Consider the following 18,388-nt stretch of genomic DNA (forward strand, 5'->3'; position numbering starts at 1 on the left):
TAGAACTTGGATAAATCAAAACATGATAAATTAAAGTTTCACTATCACGCAGCCAATTGCACTTGAGTGCATCGTATTTTCTTTCACTGCCTGGCTAGTGCTTCAACACACATGCACGCTCCTCACAGCCACTCCACGCGTAATCACATGCAGCTGGGCACAGATCCCCCTTTACCTTCATCTCTTCATTTATTTCTCTTTTCACTGGGTGAGCTGGTTTTCGGCTTCTTTTATTTTCCGGAGGTCTGCCCTCTTTTTCCATCTCTGCCATGTTTTCTCTGTGATACTTCTGTCAATATTTGCGGTGAGGAGGGGAGAGGAGGGGTTGAGAGAGGCAGCTGTTTACAGTCGCCAGACGGCGGGTGTCTTGCAGCTTTTCAGCGGCCCGTGTGACGCTGGTGATGCCGCCGAGGGCTTGCGGTGCCCGGCTAAGTCAGCCATCTTCTGCCCGTATCCTCCACGGTCCGTGCGCCAGTGGTGAGCCGCCTCTGTGAGTCAAAGGAGAGGTTGAGTGAGGGGAAAAAACGAGACAGGGGGAGGGGCGTCCGCTGAAACATTATATGACGCGTTGATGATCAGAGGTAGGCTATTTCTTCTCGCTTTCCCGTGGAGTGCAATCAGAGCAGTCACATCCACTTAGCGGTGCTCCCTCATGGTGACAGTCTGTAACCAGCAAACAGGTGCCCCCACACAGTCCTCCAGCCTTTTCAGGGTAGCCTGCTGTTGGTCATAGCAACATTCAATCATGCTGTTAGTTGCCAACCCTTCTCCTTCAGTCATTTAACACCGCAAAATCAAAGTTTCAGTGCGTAGGAAGAACTGAGCAAGTACAGTGGGTGGAGAGCTCTGTGGCGCTTCAGCAGGTCGGCCAGTGTTGCAGGGGTTCAGTAAAACTATGTCTTTTTGATTTTCTCTGCAAAGACAATTTTAGTGAAAAGTGTGGAGCAGGTGCATAAATAAAATGTGTGTGTGTGTGTGTGTGTGTGTGTGTGTGTGTGTGTGTGTGTGTGCAGACAGAAGAGAAATGCAGCGTGCCTGAAATAAAGTTTCCATCTGGACCTCATAGTGTTGCTTTTTCTCACTAATTTCTCAACATGCAGAGGACCAAATGAGGCCACGAATTGTGTCATTTCCATTTACTTTTATTTATATAGCAACAGTTCACAACAGCAGCCATCTCAAGAGGCCTTGTAATGTGACTCTATAATATTAAGATCTCACTTCCTCTTCAACAGAACCAAGCTCACTGAGGGGAAGACACATGCCACGACTGGTTGGGGTGTGAAGAGAAAGAGAGAGTCCACAAACAACAAACAGGACAAAACACAAACTTGAGATGGGGAGAGCTCAAGAAACCCTCAGTGCATCATGGGATGTATGCCAGCAACTTGAGCCCTAAGCAGCATAACTAAGAGCTGGTTCAGGGTAAACAAATCCAGTCCTAATTAAGCTTTATCAAAAAGGAAAGATTGGAGCCTAATCTTAAAAGAAGAAAGAGTGTCTGTCTCCTGAACCCAAACTGTGAGCTAGTGCCAGATTAGAGGGGCATGGTAGCTGAAGAAGTGTTCAATCCCCATTGCACTTATGGGGAATTCTTTAAATATAGCTTTGATATCCTTGAATTGGCTCATTAACTGACAGCTGGGATATGCTCCAGAATAGATATATGCATGGATATAGCACAGCACAGCAGCAGTCATCTCCAGGTAAATGCCCCCCAATGGTCAGATGGTCTACAAGCAGAGCTTGGCGACAGTGGTGTTACACAGTAGCCAGAAGCCAGCTCGGGGAGGTGTGGAAATGTGCTGCAACTCAAAGACAAGAAGAGCACAGAGTTTCACTTAGTTTGAGGTTTATTTTGATTACACCTGTTTGCAGAGACTTGAAAGATTCATGAGAGTGATACTACAGAAGTCCCACAGGACATTTCTCTTTCCAATACAACTGTGAGCACGAGTCCAACAGTTTAAATGTAAATCAATTCCAGAGCTGATCTATAGAATGTGGTTTCCACTATACTGATCAATCCTGTTTACTGCAGTTGTTCCATTACCGTCCAATATTCTACAGTAAAAAAAATCTGTCCTAATAAATCATGGTAGGCCATATTGATTGAGCCTGATTGTTCCAGAGGAAAACATGTATCAGCTCAGTATACACATTATTGCATATACTGTGCATTCATGCCGGTACATGCGGTTTGTTACTGGCCTTGCAAAGCTCTTTAAACAAGACAATGTGACTGAATGTTTATAAATGATGTTTTTTCCTCATGTCTAAAATGCATGATTTTCTTTGTCTCATACAAAACTGATCCAGCTGCATTTACTCTGTGATTTTTCTTTGAATACAAGACTCTGAGGTTCATGCATCCCTCTGCCTTAAAGTGGAATTACAATAAGGGAAGCTGCTGAGAGTGCTGCTGCTGCTGAGGCTGCTCGTGGCATAGTGACACCCATTTGAGCCGGAAAATCAGCAGGAACAGGAGCTGTGAACCGTGATGTGGGGTCAGGGTGAGATGACTTGTGTGTTACAGTGCATGCTCTTGCCATGCCTTGCAAAGTGGCAGCTCAGCTACACGACAGGAGCCCTTTCTTTAATGTGCTCCTCCAGGCTTACAGCAGTCTGGTTTAGTGTAATTTAAATCTAACACTTTTAAAAAAGGGCTACAGTCGAAGTGAATTTCTGATCTTACATGTAAAATCCACAGCAGTGTACACCCTAAAGCAAATTACTGGACTTAAGGGTACATGTGTACAATTTTAAGGTCTTTTAACATCTGGTCTGTGTTTGGCCAAATGTAAACCAAAATTCTGTAAAATTTCTAGTCTTGGATTTTAAAATTATACCCTTATTTAAGATGCATAAAAACATTTTATATAACTGACAAGTTTAAGTCTTTATCAGTCTGAACTGTCCACCCATATCTGAGCTCGCTGACTTACTGACTTCATAGTGTCTTAGATTCAGCTTTTTAAATCATATTCTATTAGTTCATTTAGATTTTTATTTACTGAACTCTTTCTTTTTGTTTTATTTAACTTTTTTCTGTTTAATTGTGCTACTTTTATTTTGACTTATTTAGCTTTTTTGTCTTGTTACATTGTATTTTATTTTATTGAGCTATTCTCCTTTATTTGAACAGTTTTAAATAGTTTTGGGTTAAAATTCCAGCCGATGTAACACGAGAATATCACAACTTTTGGATAGATAAAGCATCTTATCCAGATTTTTCAAGGTCCTTTAAAGTATGTCCTGTCTAGGGTAAAAGAGAAGTACCTTAGAGGGTACAGCCCAAATGTATCTCTAAAGATACAATAATGTACTTTATTTTCTCAGAGTGTGCAATCTTACATGAATCAGTAGAGTTCTGGTACAAATTTGCTAAAACTAAATTTGATCCTAACCTTTTTTGCTCAAAATCACCAAAAGGAATACATGGCTCAGTTACAAAGTGCAGTTTCCTACTGGCTAAACACAAGAACTTTGTATCCGTGTGTGTTTTGTAAGTGTCTACAGTAAAAGAGGATGCAGCTCCGTGTTGCATAAGCTGTCCTTGACAGACTTCTCTGCGGTCCTGTTATAAGCAGATGGAGGAGGATTCAATGAAAGCTTTGTTAAACCACTGTGGCTGTGAGGGCATTACCTTATCACACTGTGGAACGGTTATATAGTCACAAAGATTGGGTTACATGAACTGCAACATGAGGATGCTCACTTTTCATTATTACAGTTTGGATTCAGTTGATATTTTCAAGGGGTTTTCCTTAGGTGAAGTACGTGACATGACATTTAAATTCATGGTTTTCTTATCTGACATTTGCCTGAATACAAACACATAATAAGTTAGGGAAGACCTAAACCACAATTTAACCAAAAGTGAGTGCATAGTGGCCTAAAATCTCAGGAAGTATGTCTTTAATTTGCTGTAATCTGACTGAATATGAAACTCACAGCTGTTTGAAGCAGGAGCAAAATAATATCACTGTCAGTTAGAAAGAAAGAAAGAAAGAAAGAAAGAAAGAAAGAAAGAAAGAAAGAAAGAAAGAAAGAAAGAAAGAAAGAAAGAAAGAAAGAGGGTTGCTTTCTTACAAAACTGAGGAGAACTGATGTTCTCTAATGGTCACACATTACATATAAAACACATTAAATCACAGAGCAGTGTTGCCCTCATTCAGCAGCTTTACAAATGTGTATGTAATAACATCCAACTCAAATGGAAAGCAGATGGGCCCTCACATTAGCAGACCACAGACACTGTTCTTTCTGCTGTGCAGAGACCTTTTTCGATCTTTGCTCACTTCTAGATAACACATGTTAATGATAACTTAACTTTTTGACAGTTTACAGTTTGTTTTGCTTGTTTTAAAATAATTGTCTCTATATATTAGTACATTATCTTACATTGTTTCAGGCTCAGCTAATTAAGTAATTTGTAACCTCTGGATTTTCATTTAACAAATCCAGAGAAAAACAGGAATGGTTGTACTACCTTGATTTCCTCCAAATAAAAATCCATCTGATTGATGTGATCTGGGGAGTTTGGTGGCTGGGTCAACAGCACGTGGTCTTTGATATGTTCATCGAGCCATTCCTGAGCATGTTTTGCAGTCCTGCACTGGGAGGCTGTTGCTGTTGGGGAGTGCTGTTGTCATAGATGTGTGTGGAGGGTTTTATGGTTAAACAGCCCACAAAATATTGAGCTATCATTGTGGAGAGTGACGATAGGTGTTTAGTTTAAGTGTTAAAGTTTAGTTTTGATTAAATCGAAAACACTTTTCCTTATTTGGTCAGTAATTATATTTTACTCCATTCTGCTTCAGTGTCTTCATTCAGACTAGTGAAAAGAAACTAAGTAACATATTCATTTACGTCTGTCAGTTTCACTGGCCAGCATACATTCCAGTTTGATTCCTACCAACACTCTGATGGTCTGTATTTACTGGTTTGCTCACCTGCTTTTCTTAACCTGGATTATAAAACATTTTCCTCTTAAAAAACAGATGGCTGCTGACAGCAGTGCAATTTTTAACAAGTGACCAAAAAAAAGATTAGATTATTAATTACACTATAACAACGACAAGAACAACAATAATAATAATTACAATAATAATAGCTCACCTCTGTATGCTTATATAAGATAAAAGTATTTAATTTAGGAGGAAAAAACGGACAAACTTACCATAAAAAAACAGCAAATTTGAGAGACAAAAGTGTTAAACGAAAATAATCTCAACACATTTATAGTAAAAACTAAAAAAAATGTTAGTCAATGAACAATATGGATTTTTTTTCCACCACTGACTTTTGGTGTTTTCATTATTTATTTATTTATTTATTTATTCATTCATTCATTTATTCATTTATTCATTTGCTGCCCATAAGCCAATTTCAGGTGAGCATCTCAAAATTCTGACTCACTAGGTCAAAATTTCGAGTTACATTTCTATAAATTTGAACTTACTCAAAAGGAAGTGGAAAATTCAAGATACTCAGTAAAAGTAAAACATTACTGATTGGAGTTACCTTTGCCTGGCAGAGGCAGAAGCTTCTATACAGTTCATTCTGTACGGTTAGGTTGGGTAAGAAAATCTCACATATCTACAAATTCAGTGACTCTAATATGGTGCTATCAGTAATATTTTACTGTCGTCACATGTAGGGTCTTGCCGCTGAATAAATTGTGTCAAAATAAAAAAAATATTATGATATATACTTACCTTGTGATATTTCGATTAAAAAAACCCACAAACTTTTAAAATATCCCTTTTTTAAAAGGAGTTTGGTTGGGCGTGCTCTCTGGAGCAGGGGCGTGGCGGAATGTGAGAACAGCCCTAACTACGTATTTCGACGTAACGTATCACGTGTGTAAAAATGGCGGCTTGCAGTGGCAGGTCGTGGGTAGTGAAACACAGCTGCATATTCTGACTTTGATATTATGTTTGTTCAGTTTCGAGATTAATTTTTACGTATTTTTAAACGCGGTTCGGTTTAATGACATGTGGCAGCATTAGCGGTTGAATGAGCGGTTTAAACTTGCAGTAGCTGCTGTCAGAAGCAGCTGTGGACTACTCGAGTGTTTTTAAGTAGGAGAGAAGATGTTTTCACCTTCTTGGTCACGACTGTCCTGCGTGGCTTTGTCCAGCCGAGGAGGTCTGAGGACGCTGAGTCTGTTCTCCAGCTCTGGATCCTCAAACTGGAGCAAAGTTGTCTCCGATGCAGAGAAGATCGTGGGATATCCGACCTCCTTCATGAGCCTCCGCTGCCTCCTCAGTGACGAGCTCAGTAACGTTGCCATGCACCTGAGGAAGTTGGTCGGCACTCAGCACCCTCTCCTCAACACTGCCAGGTAAGCACCGGGGTCACCAGGTCCCCATAAATACAAAGAAACACAAAGATAGCGAGTTTATTATAGATAACTGCAAAAAATAAAATAAAATCTAGAAAATGCAGATAGCTAAAATACATTAAAAACATGATGTTTAGGGAAATATAGGAATAAAGTGCGTACTTTAAGTTTTAACTTGAGGGGTTTAAAAACAGTTCTGCATTTCAGAGCCTCAGATGTATTTAGACGAACTAACATACCTTTAAATAAAAGCATTGTTTATTTTCTTGTCGTATCTTTAGCAGTCAATGACCTGCTGGAGTCTAGAACCTATAGAAATCACCATATACAGCATTTCCTTCCTTTAGATGCTTTACTGCTTGTTTGTGGGTCTCTCTGCCCTCCGTTTTGTATTTAATAACTGTACAGGCATGCTCTCTTGGGTTGAGATCAGGTGACTGACTTGGTCATTGAAGAATATCCCATTCTTGGGTTGCTTTTGCAGTGTGCTTTGGCTGATTATTGATTTCCCCCGTGGAGCTCTGTCTGATCAGCTCTGCAACATTTGGCTGAATCTGAGCAGAGAGTGTAGCCCTGTACACCTCTGAGGTCATGCTTCTCTTCTGTACACTTTAGTGACCTGTGGTGCTGGCAGGTATACATGCCCACGTCTACACCATGTTTGACAAATGTGATATGCTTCAGATCTTGGTGCAGGCTCTTTTAGGTGTTTTCTGTTAAGGTCTAATGTGGCTTGCCTGTTCTTGCGTGTAACCGGTGGTTTGTGTCAGGAATGTAGACTGTGACACGTCCTCCAGAGTGTTCTTGACTCAGATGTTGAGAAGATGTTTTTCTGAACCAAGGAAATTCATCAGTTGTCCACTTCAGCTTTCTTCTGTGGTCTTAGACATTAAATCTAATCCAGAGATTTGATTTGATTTCATTAGTTTGCAATGAAATAATGATAGGACAGTCTCAGCTAGATTTTACTTGTGTGAGCCAACTGTACAACTGCACTTGACCTCATATATCCTCGTATATCCTTTCATTACTCTGTCACCCTCAGGCTAAAGAGCAGCTGACCACAATCAGCAGTTATTGTTTGTTTTTTTTTTTGTTTGTTTTTTCTTTCAGTCAAGCAACAGCCGATGCTATGAGAGTGGAGTTTTATTATATGTATTTGGAAAAGTGCATACACATAAATTTTGGTGCTTCATTCTTTACATTTTGATACAGCGGTGCAGGGAGGACTCACTTATGATTAACAAGGCTTCAGTCTGTGGTCAGGGGTTTGAAAGTGTCCATAGTTCAATGTGAATACTCATAAGTAAAGCCAGCTATTAGCCTGTTTATTTTCCAGCTTTGACTCCAAGACTGGCGGATGCGAGGAAACATATAAACTGATACTAAATGCATTACTCTGATTGCTGTTCTGTGTGTCTTACAATAACAGGAATTAGGTACACGTGGCATGATAGTAACTGTAGGCTCTTCTGCTAAGAAGTTTGGCACAGAAACTAGCCTCGACTCTGAAGTGTGGAGCTCTCTGCAGGAAGAAACAAATTAACCCTCATAACAATTCAGCAGAAAATTTGCTGTATGTGAAGAGAATGGGCCACTGGCTGAGATTTAATAAAGATTGAGTTCTTGTACAAAAGTGTTTTTGGGTTGAATTTGGTTCATGTAGTTGCAAGAAAAAAAATGGAATGAGCAGGATTTATTTGATGACTTCAGGTGCAACGCTAAAATTAAACATGTTAAAGATTTAAACTAATAGAAATCACCCCGAAATTTCGCTGGTTGATTACCTAAATAGAGGAAATATATCTTTGTATTACAAATTTACTAAAATTGTATGTGCAACTATTGCACTGACATATTTTTTATCTAGATATGTGCTAATTTTGATAATTTTGTAAAACATAAATCAGGTGCAAAAGAAGAAGAAAAATGTCACTGCAGGACGAAAAACTTAATCCAAACAGTGAAGCATGGTGGTGGAACCATCCAGCTTAGGGTCAGCTTTGCTACTTGAGGGTGCTGTGCTTTGTAATTACTGAAGGAGGAGAAGAGGAAAGCGGTCCATGACCTGAAGCTTAGGAGAGGTTGTCTAAGTGAGGCAAGAGGATAATGATCCAAAGTTCAAAAGAAACGTGTTTTTAGAGTAAGAGTCAGAGTCCTGGTCTGAAGAGGGCTGTTCAATCAAGACATTTCAGACACACTGACGAACTGAAACAGAGTTATAGTAAAAACTGGGCTAAAATTTCTGCTCTTCGCAGTGCACATCTCACAATGAAGGTTGTTGCCAGTAAAGAAGGTTCTGTAACTCACTAAATTGAAGAGTTGACTCTGTTTTTCCAACCAGCGAATTCAATAAAGACACAAAAATCACAACTGTGTGATTTGCAACTTTACTTATCTGGCTATAATAAAGATTTATTGTAGATGAACCACAGACAATATTCTCAGTTCACAGTCTAAAGACTTACTTAACTTTTTTTTTTTTTTGCAACAGTTTATATGGTGCCAAAGCAAGCTCAGAAATGTGTTTATCCTTCATTTACTTCCAGTGAAGGATTTTAGAGAAAGTGACTAAAAATGCTAGACACTATATTATCCCTCAACTTTATCCGGGGAGTTGCCTGAACTTTGCTTTATCAAAAGAAATCAGGAACAGCACTAAGGAAAGAAAACAAGAAGAGTCCTCGAACTCAATCCTGCCATGCGGACGGGTGTGTTGGAAACAGGAACCCAAGGGTGTAATAACCTATACACCTAAATCTGATATGACAATCCATTTGGGTGTTGTAGCAGCAGGGGGTGGGGAGGCTGTGGGGGGGAGGAGGGGTGTAGCAGACCTCTTGACAGTCTGACTCCTCACTGTCAGCTTGGGTTGGCTGGTTCGTATTTCCCTCTGTGTCTCCGCCATAGACGCGCGGCAGATAAAAATATCCACAATAGCAGACAGGCAGACCCTCGTGGAGTTGGGTTTCGGTTTTTCCTTTCCTTTCATTCTCAAAAACTGCAGCTCAGCTAACTTCACCCCAAAGTGTGGAGTTACAGCGAGAGGACTGCAGCCCAGAGAGAAGAAACTTTATTTGCTTTAAGGACAGTCCTTGAGAGTTTGACTTCGACTAGAACTCCCTTCTACTGGCTTCTACTCTTTGCCTGTGATCTTCAGCACCCACAGTGGGCATGACTGAAGGGTTATAACATAGTGTACAAGAGAATAGATGAGACAGACGGAGGTCTTTTGAATAGTCCAGAGCAAGACAAGAACTGCTGAAGAGACAAAAACACTCCCAATAGCAAATATGTGAACAAGTAGCTGCTGCCCGTGTTTAACCTTCAAATGTGTTAAAAAAAAGACTAATTTGTGTTAAATCAGAAAAAAGAGGCTAGTTTCCATTTTGCATAGCCTGCAGATTTTAGATGAAAAATGTGTAAAACAAGGACTAGTGACTGATCATTTTGCAGTAGCACTTTCTTTTCTGTTCTGTTTGTTGCAGTATCATAAGTGCCCACTGGGATAAATTAGCCGAAAAGGCTAGGAGTAGTGTTAATAAAACTAGCTGATAACTTGCTTCACTCTATCATCCAAATAACATCACTTCTGACTCTAAAAAAAACCCCCAAAATGCTAACGTTGAGTCCAAAATCAACTTTACCATTTATGCAGGCTTTGTCCATTTTTTATATACAGTCTATGCTGTTACCGCTGTGCATCCAGTCCCAGCACACCAGTTAATTTATTTTCTTCCACTTATCCAATTCAGCATCACAGGGGATCTGGAGCTTGTCTCAGCTATCAAAGCGTACACCATGGACAGATCACCAATCTGTCACAGGCCTAACATATAAAGACAGAGAACCATTCACACTCACATTCATTCCTATGGTCAATTTAGAATTGCCAATTGGACTATTTAAATTAATTAAAATTTACACAGATAAATGCAAAATGACAAATAAAATGAATGAGATGCTATGCGGAGTTGTTGTGAAATTTGACAAAACATTGAAATCTGCCTTATTATTTTTATCCATTAAGTTTGGTTGTGTATAACTTAGCAAGAGAAATAGTTTTTAATTCTTCTCTGCTATGTTTTCCTGATAATTTTAAACCACTGAGAAGAGAAAATAAAACATCAACAATTGCCTCTTACCTGTCCCCTTTAGAAACTTATTGTTATTAGTTTTTGTAAAATAGCTTTAGGATATTTCCCTTTCATACTATCAGTATTTACAAAAGTGCAGACCTAAAAAGTATAAAGATGGGCCAAAATTGGTGTGAAGGAACAGAAAGAGGATTAGTACTCTTTCTTAAAAATTATTGGAGAAAACTTCAAACACTATGGTTTGGTTCAACTTCTAATGGTAATTTCAGCATGTGGTATAGGTGGTCATATTGATTAAAATAATACACTCAATAGTTTGAAAATGTCACATTGATCAAACCACTTTTTGTCTTAAAGAATTTTTTCTTAATTCTAAATGCAGAAGGATTGTGCATCACAGAGAGTCCAAGAATCAGTGGATCCTTTCAGGGTTATTAAAAGCAGCTACACATTGTGGCTTTACAGTGAGGAACTGCCTGCTGTACACCTCACTTTATGGAAATATGAGTCAAATCCTGGAAACCGGTTTAAACTGTTGGTCAATACTCTAAACATATCATCATCTTAATGTATCTGCTGTGCACTATAGAGGCGGATGCATTGCATAAAATCTGTTAAATTCTGGCAAACTGGGGGGGAAAAGGCAGACACAGGATCAATACAACACCACATGTGAGGTCATACATTTGCATGCATTAATCCCTGCCGGTACTGGACGGTGGCTAAAGTTCCCGAATTCCTGGGCTGCAGTAGCAGAGCAGAAGGCGTGGTGACCTGTTCGCAACCCTTTTAAAATGACAGCAGCCCATTTCTCTCTTTCTGCTCCCGCTCTCTTCTACCACATCATCTTTTTGCCCCACCCCCTTTGCACCCTTTGCAGGAGGGCGTTTGTGATTGATTGATGTATGCTGGTGCGGATGGTGACATAAATATTAATCATCTGCCACCCTCAGGCCACAGGCTTCCCTGGACTCCACAGCTTCATAATTTTCGCTCTCTGGTCGGTTTAGCTCAACGGGCCGTGCTGCTGCGTTCATCAGCGCCCCGGTCTCAGCAACTATTTTCCAACTGGGAAGAAATTTAAAGTAGCCATAAATAAATCTCCTGAGCTGCGATGAAAGACAGCCCTGTACAGTGTCATCATAAATTTCTGGAAGCTGAGGTGTTTTATGTGATAGGGGTTTTTTTTTTTTTTTTGGAGGGGGGAGAACAAAGCTCGGGGGCATTTTTCCTCCCGGTAGCACAACACTGTGAATCACTCTTCTTTCTTTCTTCTGTCATCTTTTCACGCTTTTCCATTTCTGTCTGGCCTCTATTCCCTTCATCTCCCTCCGTCCCCTCCCTCTCTTCATGCTCCATCTCTCACATCCACTATCTGTCTAGGGTTCCTCCGCTACCACCGCCACCCCTTCCCCCTCTGTGGCGCAGGGGTGGGTCAGAGAGGGTGGGGGCTCGAGGTTGGTAAGGCCGCTGTCTGGGCTTCGAACAGAGGGGGGCGTGGCTGCTTGTCTGCCTCGGAGCCCCTAACGAGAGCGTGATTCATGGCACAAGGGGCTCCCATAGGGACAGGATTAGAGGTGCTCTGTCTAACCGCTCCCCAGAGAGACTAAAAAGATATTTAATCTGCCCACCACACAAGCAGCTACCACTGGCCTCTGTGTGTTTGTGTGTGTGTGTCTTTGTGGGTGTGCGTGTGCCTCTGTGAACATCTCAGAAGATTGTTGGCGCAGGGGGTGGGAATACCACGACCACCTCCATCACCACAACCCTTCAAATCCAAAAGAAAAAAAAGTCCTGCAGTAAAAAATTATCATTTTTTCTTGTTATTTTCTGTGTTGAGGAATAAAGTTTAGCAGTAACTATAAATTAACATGGCATTAAATGAATATGCAGAAGTGCGATACTACTGCTGCATGCAATGTGCAATATTTTGAAAAGGTCCTTTGATTAAATTTATAATTATTTCATTTTTTTTTACTGTGTATTGTTGGATAAATAACACTTCTGATCAGAGAAAAAAAATATGCTGCATGTTTGGGTGTCTAACAGTAGGCATATGAAAAATATGGTCATCTCTGAATGCGAGAGCAGACCTACTGTTCAGACCTTCTGTTTTTGCAGGGCAACCAATCAGAAGAAGGGTGACCTTAGAGGGAGGAGGAGCTAAAACATCTTATTTTAGACAAATGATGAACTGAGAGAAATACCAAGACAAATATGGATTATTCTGACTCAAGCACATCTGCTTTATTACAGTAGATAATAAGACAATTACTGCTCTGTTTTAGCTGTTTAAACTAATAGTTTATTTGCATATTATTTAAGGATTACCATCCCATGCCAGTTGGACATAATGCTTTATATTCCCTAACTTTAGCTTTTACTGCTAAGAATTAACCAGAGGTGGACTGAAGCAGGTATTGAGGTTCTTCAATGGCGCCATGCACACTTTGTTTGAGAGTTGTCTACGATGTGTGTTGATAGAGGTTGCCGGATTTCTCTGGGTGACATTGAATTCAAAGGTGCTGCACCAAAAGGTCATTGCTTTGGTCGCCAGCAGATTGCCACAGTTGCCCATAGTATTTTGCAGAAAAACTAACTACTATCCAAGGTGGAAAAAGTGTGTTGCCTCATTGCTGCAGCTGGTTTGTGTCCAATCAGAGAATAGTTGGACAGTGTGCGTAGACAAGTTCATCACTTCAAACATCCAAACTAAGAGTGCAGTAATATGCTAGTAACCAAAGCAATCACAAGGCTATGGAAAAGAATTTTCCATAGCAACAGTTGGTTGCCAGGTCTGTGTGACTGGGGTTTAGAAATTATTTTTCCGGCGACTGCCATCAACCACCTGCAACCAGTCGGCGAGTACTCCCTCAAGGTAGTGGCTTCCAGATGGTCGTAGATAGGTTTTTAAGCCTGTGTGATCAGAGCTTTTCACTCATCATTGTCACACGTCGAAAATGTAAGGCAAGTTCACATCACGTGGTTATTGGTCACATGTCTGCAAAACATCAGTAAGTGAAGTAAGCATAAGTGGTACCTGCTACATCCTCTTGTGAGTTTGAATATGGCTGGTTGGCAGAGGTCTTTTTTGGACGTACTTTTGCCTGCGTGGGGCCTCCCAGCGCTCTGGCTTCATCCCAAACTCATGTATTAATTGGTGATTCTAGATTAGCCGTAGGTGTAAAAATGGGTGTGAATGGTTGTGGTCTGTGTCTGCCCTGTGATAGACTTCCAGCTGGTCCTGACTTCACACTCTGTGTCTTTGGCAAAACATTGCTGCTTTTGTTGTCACTACACACAATGAAGAGTGCTGCATGTGAAAGGCAGTGCTTTAATGCTGATGCTATTTCTTTGCAGAGGGTTCGTCTATGACAGTAAGAACAACCTTCAGATGAGGGGACTGGTTGTCCTGCTGCTGTCTAAAGCCGCAGGGCCAAGCCACACCGCCTCCGATCTCCTAGCCCAAGACATGGTCAGTGGCATCTACCCCAGGTAAATCACCTCAAATCGTGACACTGTTGTGATAATTATGTCTCTGCTTATTAGTAATTAGATTTGGTTAGCAAATATCAATTAAAACACTCTTGTCTGCTTTTTTTTTCTTCATAATACATAACATGAAAACTGTAGCTGGTTGTTTTTCTCATTGAAGGTTAAATGTTCCACCTTCATTTGCAGTTGCATGGCTGCTAAATCAAATCTGTAACCACACACAGGCAGCCAGGCTTTCACTTTTCATGTATGTGCTGTTCGGGGGGAAAACAGTGGGCAGTGTGAACATCTGTAGCGATGGATCGTAGAGCCATAAATGTGCGTGGCAAGCCGAGCGAGAAAGGCGATGCCACTTTTGTCCCTGCTACATGGCTGCTGAAGGATAAACAGTGAAATAAAATCCTCGTGTCAGGTAATTCTATCTCGTCCTCTGTGGTTATCCTCCATATCAATTCCTGTAAATGAAGCACTACATCATCCTGTGAATATGATGAAATATGGAGACAATACAGGCGCAGTTGCAAGATCAAGTGTTTTATATTGTATTCGGTTATATTTAGATTCCGGGTAATTTTGAGGGGAAATACATTAGGGAGAAATTTTAGCCTGAAAAATGTACATGCGGTGTAAAAACTTTTGTTGATGAAAATTTGATAATAACAAAAAGTAATTTTTTTTTGGTCCAGGGATAGACAAGAAATGTGGCCAAAGAAGGGAAGGGGAATTCTGTAAAGGCTCACGATCACTTCTCAGTCAGTGTATCATGAGCTCAGCGGCCTCCCAGGCATCAGTTGAAACTATAGATGGTGTAAAAGAGAGACGCAGCTCCTGGGACTGAAAAGTGAAGCCACTGCTGCAAAACCTTAAACCTGCATTTTTGTTAATGCCCAACAGGGGGAGACTCCGCTAGTTGCAAGAAGATTTCTGGTTGTATGGAAGTCTGTGGAGAAACTGTGACCTCAGTAAATTTGAGGCTTAGTCTCTTGTTTGTTTGTTTGTTTTTCATGATGTACTGGGAAAAAAAGCCATGAAGTCCATTATGTAAATTAAGGTCATTGTTAAGGACTTTACACACCGGACACGTAAAATTTGTGCAAATATTATTTTTTAAATTTGTTTTATTTGTAAAAATTGATTAATTAAGATAAGAATAGGTGTCTCTAAAAAACCAAGCTCGTTTCAAATTTTTCAAACCCAAATAAACAGATCTGACCAATCAGACCACACGTACTGGTACTGAACACACAATGACATGGAAATAGTAAAATATTACTGTTTTACCTTGGACACACAGCTAGACTCTGCAAACAATAGCTCACACAAACAATAGCTTATTGCAAAAGCGTTCGTAATACAGCTTCACCTCCTGGATTAAACCATGAAATTTTCCCTGCTGCTGCCTTCTCCTGAGAATCAGATGAACCCAGAATCTCCATTTCTTCCTTTTCTGGTTTAGAGACACCAGGGCCAGGAAAAAAAAACAAAACAGAAAGAAACACCAGGACCAGCTCGTCATTGCTCGATAGAAAAAGAGCAAATGCCAGTTTATAGCCAATGAGCGTGCGGTGTGAGGCTTCACAACCGGACTTGACTAACAAATTTAGAAGAACAGCTAATACTATAAATAATTTAAAAGCTTTAAGATAGGGAACAGGTGCAAAGATTATTCAGCATTACTGTTTTAGCTTTAAATTGATATGTCTGCTTATTAAGTTGGGCTAAGCCATTCATCACTGTATTCTCCATGGTGGAATTGGGAATTAAACTCCCCACTGTCACTGGTCATGAGAGGTGAAGCTTATATTTTTAGGCTTACATATGCCACAGCCCAGGTAGTATTTAATAATATCATATTCCAGTAGCGTTTGGACCAAATCCTCCATCCTCTTGGCTGCCAGAGGCTCTGGGTTTACCACCTTGCACCCAGGTTGTATGCACTCTAACCAGTCATCCCCACTGGGTTGGTCCCAGTTTGCCACTGTTAGCCATTTGAGTGTCATAGCTTTAAAAATGTTATAGACTTTCATAATTCCAGCATTAATTAGAAGTTAAAATTTACTATTAAACTAAGATTGGCACACGATTCATATAAATTTGCTCCCCAGAGTATGAATCTGGCATATCTTCGCAAATACATATTAAACTGAAATCATCATATTCATGTTCTCAACAAAATGCCATCAAACTTCTCTCAGATGGAGGGAGTTTTCAGCCTTGGTTTCCAGACGGGAGGTGTTCAATCTCAGTTGTTTAGAGTTCTTTAAAATGAGCAATAAAGCCTCAGAGAGCAGCTGCAGACTGTTAAGTCTAAATATGGTATAAATGAAATTAAATCGCTCAACAAAATCACAAACTTAACACGTAGCAGTTTATTTCACATATTTAAATATAAAGTGTTTAATGTGGTATTCATGCTCTGATGCTAAAATGCTTTAGGCAGCGCTCCACAGTCCTCTCAGGCTTCCACACACACATCAACTAGCAGCATGCAGCTCAGAACAGGGGTGTGGGTGTGTGCCAAGTGGTTTCCAGAAGTGACTGCTGTGTTTGGCGTGGCTATGCGCTGGGAGCCTGAAAGCCTTCTTTCTTACTGCAAGCTGGCACAAGGCACATGTGTGCAGTGGAGCCGCGTCTGTGCAGAAACATCCTAATATTAGAACTAATTGAAATAAGCCAGGCGTCGTGGAAGAGCTCGAGCCCAGCCCCGTTTGGTCTGCGAGGCCGAGAGTTTCTACACAGCCACCTCGTGTCACATCCCTGTGACACCGGATCACCGAATCCAACACACTGCATTCCCTCACTCAAGTGATGGATGGTCCGAACCCAAACACACACACACACACACACACACACACACACACACACACACACACACACACACACACACACACACACAGAGCATGACTTGATCACCTCATTTGCACTATTTTGCCTCCTCTCCCTCTCTCTCTTTCTCTGCCCCCACCTCTCCTGAGCTCATTAGCACCTCTGCTGATGGCGAGATGGAAGGATGGAGGGAGTCAGGGTGGGGCGGGTTTGGGGGGTGATTGAAACCTCCGGGGGATGGTCTCCTCCCTCCTGACAGGCAGCATTTGTAAAACATTTCCCACTCTGCTGCCTGACACTGATGATTCACCAGAGCACCACCATGATAGATAGATGGATGGATAGAAACACAGGCACATACATGTACAGTCCAACTTGTACCCACCACACCTCTTAATTTTTTGTGACAAATGAAAGCCATGCCACTGTGCATCATGCAGGCCGTGTGATGGACAGGCCACCTCTTTAAATCGCACACAGGGACGCACACAGATCTGCAAGGCAGTGTTTGATGGCGAGGCAGACTGCGGAGGGAGGAAAATGGAACAGAACAGTCAGGACAAGGGGCGTGGCGAGGGGCGTTACACCTCTGCAAGATGGCATCGGTTGCTATGCAACTGGGCACCAAAGCTATTTATACATCGGCCCCCTTGTCCCCCTTTTTCCTCCCCAAGCTCCACTGCTGCTGATCAGGTCTGGCAGAGTGGAGATTTGGAATTTGTATGCACCGGGGTTCGACTGATAGGGGGGTTCTGGTACTTTGTGCAGGAGTTTCATTTTGGGTTTCTTCATGTATATAATCAAAATAAGCATCCAGAAACAAACCAATACAAAAAAGCACAAACTAAAAACTGCTCTACTCCCACGAATAAAACATCAAGAATATTTGTAGAAAATACCTGGGTTGGATAAATACTGCGTGAATTATAGAAATTATTTTTGTCTTTTTGTTCACTAAACTCACACCTGCATCATCATTCAACTTGTCCACTGGTGGAGGTCTTTTGTAACGGTCAATGTAGCAGAGATGAAAAATGCTGCTGTGGGGATGTGAGACAAAATAAGGTGGAGGACCAATCCATGCTCAGGTCTGGGTCTCCACTGACAGGTGATTTAACTTCAAGGACTTCTTGGTAAGTTCTGAAAATCTTGCCGTAGCTTGATATAATATTTGTGAATTTCTGAAGAATAAAAAAACAACCCACATCAGCTCTTTTACTCTAAATGGGGCAGTGATTTTCAAAATGAGTATTATCATGAAAAAATTTGCGAGACAAGCAATTAAGACCATAAACTTATCAGAAAGTCATCAGGAAGTGAAATGAAAAGTGGGGTTGTTTTGCCCACAGACCTCTACATCTTTTTACTTTTTAAATTTTATTTTTTTTTTAGGTAGGAGAGTCGCCCCCTGCTGGTGGTTCAGGAATTAAAGTGGTTTTAAGGAACTTTCACGTTTTAAACCAGGAACAAAATCAGTTTTTCTGAAACACTTAAAAAGACTTAAGTTTTTATTCATCTATTAACATGATGGGGGGGTTTTTTTGCCCCTTTAAAGTTAAGGAATTTTTTCTTGTGTAGTCTACTTTGGAAAATCTGTTAAAATACATTTTTCTCAGATTGT

General features: G+C 40.7%; 2 protein-coding genes across 5 annotated transcripts in view; one reads left to right on the forward strand and one right to left on the reverse strand.

Annotated features, from left to right (window-relative positions):
* sobpa (sine oculis binding protein homolog (Drosophila) a) overlaps positions 1-898 on the reverse strand; it is a 55,224-nt gene extending 54,326 nt beyond the window's left edge. For 2 of the 4 annotated variants that reach the window (XM_003445506.5, XM_025900889.1), the window contains exon 1: positions 176-897. In XM_003445506.5, coding sequence (XP_003445554.1) covers positions 176-271 — 96 coding nt within the window. In that variant the 5' untranslated portion in view covers positions 272-897. Of the gene's footprint in view, positions 1-175 lie in introns of all 4 variants that reach the window. The other 2 variants (XM_005477542.4, XM_005477543.4) reach the window with 2 other exon arrangements.
* A 4,945-nt stretch (positions 899-5,843) lies between these two features.
* Positions 5,844-18,388, forward strand: part of pdss2 (prenyl (decaprenyl) diphosphate synthase, subunit 2) — a 32,792-nt gene continuing 20,247 nt past the window's right edge. The window contains exons 1-2 of the mRNA XM_003445442.5: positions 5,844-6,349; positions 13,807-13,941. Coding sequence (XP_003445490.1) covers positions 6,099-6,349; positions 13,807-13,941 — 386 coding nt within the window. The 5' untranslated portion in view covers positions 5,844-6,098. The remainder of the gene's footprint in view (positions 6,350-13,806; positions 13,942-18,388) is intronic.

The sequence above is a fragment of the Oreochromis niloticus genome, linkage group LG19 (assembly GCF_001858045.2).
Source record: "Oreochromis niloticus isolate F11D_XX linkage group LG19, O_niloticus_UMD_NMBU, whole genome shotgun sequence".
Classification (NCBI taxonomy): Eukaryota; Metazoa; Chordata; class Actinopteri; order Cichliformes; family Cichlidae; genus Oreochromis; species Oreochromis niloticus.